The sequence below is a fragment of the Sclerotinia sclerotiorum genome, genomic scaffold (genome assembly GCF_000146945.2).
Source record: "Sclerotinia sclerotiorum 1980 UF-70 scaffold_5 genomic scaffold, whole genome shotgun sequence".
NCBI classification, from domain to species: Eukaryota; Fungi; Ascomycota; class Leotiomycetes; order Helotiales; family Sclerotiniaceae; genus Sclerotinia; species Sclerotinia sclerotiorum.
Window position 1 is genome coordinate 897,235 of NW_001820831.1, and position 6,000 is coordinate 903,234.

The 6,000-nt window shown below is 45.9% G+C and overlaps 1 protein-coding gene across 1 annotated transcript in view; it reads left to right on the top strand.

Annotated features, from left to right (window-relative positions):
- Positions 1-1,289: 1,289 nt before the first annotated feature.
- The window catches only part of SS1G_04320 (hypothetical protein), a gene marked incomplete at both ends in the record, with an annotated part of 5,557 nt that continues 846 nt past the window's right edge, over positions 1,290-6,000 (top strand). Inside the window, 4 exons of the mRNA XM_001594463.1 lie at positions 1,290-1,352; positions 1,949-4,305; positions 4,479-4,722; positions 4,758-5,870. Coding sequence (XP_001594513.1) covers positions 1,290-1,352; positions 1,949-4,305; positions 4,479-4,722; positions 4,758-5,870 — 3,777 coding nt within the window. The remainder of the gene's footprint in view (positions 1,353-1,948; positions 4,306-4,478; positions 4,723-4,757; positions 5,871-6,000) is intronic.

The following is a 6,000-nucleotide window of genomic DNA, read 5'->3' on the forward strand; positions in this document are numbered from 1 at the left end:
ATGGCTGGGGAATCCATTCCTCAATAATTTCCGTCTAATGACTACGATCCATAGAAATCGATTATACTCACTTCGTACACACCACAACCTTGCTTACATTACTACGCAGTACTCCATCAGCTCATATTTTTGTCATTCGTCGCGTGCACAGCATTATTCGATGTTTACATCATCTATATGATCTACTCTTATACCGACGGGAAGCTTGATTGTATGGACACATATCAGAGTACAGCATAGCCCATCCATGATAAAACCTTCTTACCCTTTGAGTGGTCCGACCTTCCTCTATCAGTTTGGAATCTTTTGCACCAGGAGCGGGGAAGAGGACGTTTCCACTGATTTCTAAAATTCACCAGATTCTTTGGAATAGTATTTCCAACTTTTCATACGATGGTACCTCCGCATATAATACCTGGGTAGGTACCTATTCAAAGTTCACTCACTATCTCGATGGCAACATTTTACTATTGGCTCCACTTGCAAGAAAATGGGTCGAGAACCTTCGCCCAACTCTGAGTCAACTACCTACCTAATAATACGAGTACTCTGTACAAAAGTCTACATCCCGAATCCTGATAAGATCAAAAATGAAAGGGGAGGGTGACCGCATTCTGGCCCCTTCCATAGCACCCATACATCCCATACCCCTTCCCTTCCAACAGTCTAACTGCACTCTAACCTCACTCTAACCCCACTCAAGCTTTACGAAATATCATCTTATCCACTTGTGAACTTTCATCCATATCCACTCCATGTGAAGTTATGTCCATTTTGTACAACAGCATGATCAAAAGAGGCCATGGTGTTCACGCACGAACCGTTATCCCCCTCCCCTCAGGGAAGTTGAGTCGACTTGTTCCAAGTCAAAGTGCTTTGCTGGTGATGATTGTGGCATATTGGCATCTTGCTGGATTACGGACTATGAACCCTTGTTGACATGTCAACATCTTACAGGGGATGATTTTTCTGCATGTGTTGTAGGTTATGTGTGGGTGATGGGTTCTGGGTTATGCGAATGCCCAGAATGTCTGCCTTTTAGCTTTAGTTTCCCGAATCCAACCTATCATTACTCAATTTCTTTCTTTTCCTTCGCATTTCACGGCATGAATTTCCGTAACCATCCTCTGTACGTGTAACTAATGATGCAGCTTTAGAGTTCAGCGACTTCAAACTTCGTCCAGTCTTTTTTAATCCACTCTCCATTTCACATACCACCAGAGTGAAAATATATCTTCACAGGGGTGCTTGATGCACCTCAGTCGCGTCCTCGAAACATTATGGACCAAATGTCAGACTCAGCCCAGGATACACAGACGACACCGAATACTCCAGAATTATTGAGTGACGAGGTGAGGCTTCATTCATGTCATCAATTTCATGATACCATAACATTCTGACTTTTGACTCAAAAGATTAAATACTATAATATCAGCTCACCGCCATCAACCATCTCCACAAACACGCATGATATCTCTCGTGCAAGATATCACATGAAAGAGCTCGAGACATTTGCAGTGAGGGTCGAAGAGGTAAATCAATTTATAAACACTCGTATCACGGACCATAATGTTTTTCTTTTCCCTTTTTTTGTATTACTTGTGTCCTTTTCTTTCATGGCGGTCGCTCTGGTCTGGGTACACCAATAACTTTTCATATCTTATCTCTCGGTACAAAATGCTAAGATCCAATGGAGGCTGCTGCGAGGGCTTTTCCCAATCGTGGCCGGTCACGTTATGCAGAAGTTCTAGTGGTCTTGATAAAGTGGGAGGAGAGTGATATAGATGCCCAACCAGAGTTCAATGCTCTGCGTACGATGTTCGAGATATGCTATGGCTTTACCACCGATACGTGGTCGATACCATCGACGCATTCGCATAATAAACTCATGCTGCAGGCAAGTTATCCATCGTTCGGTACTACCCCATATGATGTTGACATGATATAGGCAGTGAACTATATCGAAAAGCATGGGACGGAAGATAACCTTATCATCATCTACTATGGAGGTCACGCGACCATCAATAATTCTCGACAAGCCACTTGGTCTTGCAATGAGGATATCTCCCATGCTTCTGTGCGCTGGTCCGCCATTCAAAGTGTTTTCGAAGAGTCAAAGTCCGATGTGCTGTATCTTTTGGACTGTTGCTCTGCTGCAGGTGCAGCCCCATCTGCTGGACCGGGTGTCATCGAAACGATCGCTGCTACTGATTTCGAAACATGGGCACCCGGTCCAGGTCGCTATGCCTTTACGAATGCTCTTCTTCACGTTTTAGATGAATGGATGCACCGGTCCTCATTTTCAGCGGCTATGCTTCACAGCGAGATTCTCTCTGTTCTTAAGCACGAGAAACCCCCAAAATTTTATCATGGCGATCCATACAACCCGGAAAACCGGAAGACGCCAATTTACATACTCGCTTCCGAGGATCCCAAATCTCTAAGCATTGAGATATGTCGACGCACTACTCCAGGCAATAGTTGGGCTGGCACCTTGTCTTCAGGGACAGTGGACGCTACAGATATATACTCCCCGGAAAACTTGCACGGTTTGACACCAGAGGGCAAGTTGGCGGTGCCACACGTGCTCATATCTATTGCTTTAGAGGAGAATCAGTTAGTGGATGTAGAGGCCTGGCATAAATGGATTCGGCAGTTTCCCGCGTTGGCACAATTCGCCCTTGTGGAAGGGGTATTTGCGAGCCATTCCACTATTATTCTTCTCTCATTGCCAGTGCTAATATGGGATATGCTTCCTGAAAATCTGGCGGTATCTTTTGTGGCATTCGTGGAATCTAGAAACCTTCTATCTCAAATATCTGAAAAGCTGGGCGTGGAAGTTCAAAAACAGCAGCAGCCACCGAAGGAGTTCCGAGGTAGACCAGATTCAGACACGCTTCAAATTCCACCCCCGTTACCCCTCATTCAACAAATTGAGCAAGCTCTGCATAAACAAAAGCAACAAACGATGAAGGATTGGGAAACCCATTTTCAAAAGGAAAAAGTTCGTCTTGAAGCAAAAGTTCAAGATGCTCGCGACGACGCCCAGAAGAAAGAGGTTGAACTTTTGCAGGAAAGAAATCACAGAGAAACATTGGAAAAGGATATCAAGGAGATGGAAAGAGATATGAAGGAGATTAAGAAGGAAAGTCAAGTTATAAAGGAGGAAGCCAGAAGAGCGTGGGAAGAGCTGGGTCGATATGAGCGTGAAGAAAGAGATAGAACAAGAATGCTCGGGGATGGTCAACCAACCACCATTGGTGGAATACAAGTTATCCCGATGGGCCCAGCAGACGGCTTGAATCCGAAGGAAAATAGGGGACGTGTTCTTGGGGATGTGGCTGCTTGGGTAGGAGACGTCAAATCCGAGACGTTTCCACTGCCTAATGGACGAGAAGGCTCAAGAGCAAGAGGACCTCCCGATCTATTAGTTGAACGACAATATCAAGAGCTTGAGGGTATTCACGTAACAGGACCAAAACATCCCGCGAAGCATCTTCAGGAAACTTATCCTAATCACACTGTTGAACTATCCTCACCCATCCACGATAAAACTAACGATATGGCATTTGATGTTCCCCTGCCTCGTCCACCACCAGGATTAGCCAAACCAAAATCCAACGCTTCTCACCAAAGATTTATTAAAGATGAAAAAAGCATTGCCTCATTCAAATCCATCGCTAGCGGAGTGCTATCACCACCCGATAGCGTTGGGAGTGATGAGATAGATGAATCGACCCACGAGGAATACGAAAGTGCCTTGAGTGGTGCTGGTGATGAAGATTTTGGCAGGGGAGACCGCGGTTCTGTGGATTATCTTCAGGAGTTTCTTGACGCAGGAGATGATGCACCTTGGAACCTTCCACGGCAAAGTATCATAGTGGGTAATGGTTCATTACCTCAAGACAACAGAGATAACCAAGGCAAGATACCGGAGAAAGTTTTTGATCCAGATCAAGTCACCCTTGAGCCCAAGTCTTATAGAGCGGAAAGCAAACACGAGCCCACAAAACCGAAAGATTCACACCCCACCGCTTTACTTGATTGGGAAAGACGTGGGATGCAACAAAAGTTGGCTGAGCATACCCTGCCGAGACCTAACGCAGAAACCGCATTAGAGCCTACTAGCCCTGAACCTACGAAAGTCAAAGATGTCGATCCCTTTACCTTACAAGCCTTAGAGAAGGGCCTAGCGCAGGAAGTAGTCGAGCGCGTTTTACCAGGAGACGTTACCCCGCCTCGTAAAAGTCTCGAACTCGCTCCACGAGCAGATGTTGGTCCTCTAACGTTACAAGCACTCAAAACGTATGAGAAACTACAAGAGGAATTGGAGACCCATCAAGCTACAAGACGACCGGGAGCGGCCAGTCGAACACATACCCAACAGGCTTTTCACATATAACTGAAAGAGATGGTGATTGGGAGCCCAAAAGCCCTGGCAAGTTAAACTCAATAGGTAGTCCACATTCAAAGCGCAGGGACGAAAAGGTTGGGAACAAAAAGGCAATGGCTTCAATGGAAGAGGCTTTCAAAATACTAAGGATACCCGAAATGGAAGAACTGAAAAAGGAGCCAGAAATGACGAGGAAGAATTCGGATGGTTCTGGCACAGGCAAAGTTCCTTGGGACAGCGATGAAAAGAGTGTAGGGAGGACCGAATCAGTGAAACACAGCAAAGGAAAGAGTAGTACGAAAAAGGCATTTGAAGCGGTTGATGATGCTGTCAAGAAGGAAGCCGAGGCACTGAAAGAAAAAAGAGGAAGAAGCGGAAGAAGTGGAAGCTTTTAATGAGATTGAGAAAGGGACAAAAGGAGAAGAAACGCAAAGATGAGGAAAAAGAAAAGCCAAAACGAGATGCAGATGAGAAGGATGCCGCAAAAGTATCTTCAGGCCGTGATGCAGACCCCAAACCTCCAATAGTTGTGGGACACAAGCATGACGGCAAGGACTTGTTAGTAGATGGTGAAAAGGCGCTTTCGGCAGTTGACGATGCAATCAGAAAGCTGGTAGCACCAGAGCTCGAAGGACTCAAACGAACGGATTCTCATAAAAGTCACAAAAGCCACAAAAGTGCGAAAAGCCAGAGGTTCGAGAGATCGAAGATGAGCGAGAGCACAAATCAAGAGCCTCTCCCAAAACGTGATGAATCTCCAATTAAGGAAAAAGGCCATCACAGACAGCAATCGATACCAAAATCCGATGACAACCCTGCTAGAGAGACAAAAGAAACGAATCCGAAGTCGCAGAAAGCGACCCATGTCAATCAGCTGAAAGAAGGGGAAACGAATTCAAACTTACCCCTCCAGAAACAAAAGAGTGATAGAGGCTTGTGGTGGATGGAAAGAAAACCTCCTAGCCATCAACGAGAAGAACAAACCCGAGAACATTTGCCACCATATTCACAGAAGGACAAAGGAAAAGCTCAGGATGTGACCTTGGATCCTGTTCCCACGCCTCCTCTCGATTTGTCACCAGAAGCAGAGGACAAGCACGAAATAGGCATTCTACCTCATGAACTAGATGTGCACACTTGGCGGGGTTTTAAGTTTGCTAACAGAGACGTGACACCATCCATGTCTTCACTTCCAACTGCTATGCCTCGTTCAAGCCTCAATACTAGCACAATTGCATCCAGCCCCAACAATCCATGGTCTCAATCAGAGAATTCTTTCGGCACCGTCCTCCCGCAGCGTAACTCACTAGATTATTCACGCGATCCACGCCTCTCATTGGATTTTTCACGAAACGGATCCCCTCACAGCCAAGCTTCTTCTACCAGTAATCGCCACATCTACAACCAATTCTCACCAAATTCCGAAGATCGTGAACGTCCCTTTTCCACCCCAACGATCCCTACACCTCTTGCTAGGGTACCTTCACCCCCTTACCAACACCCTCGCTTCAACTCAAACCACAACGCAAATAACCCCTACTCCCAATTCGCCCAATTCGAACAGTCCCTCTCGTCACCGCACTCTACAACGAATCAATCACCGGATC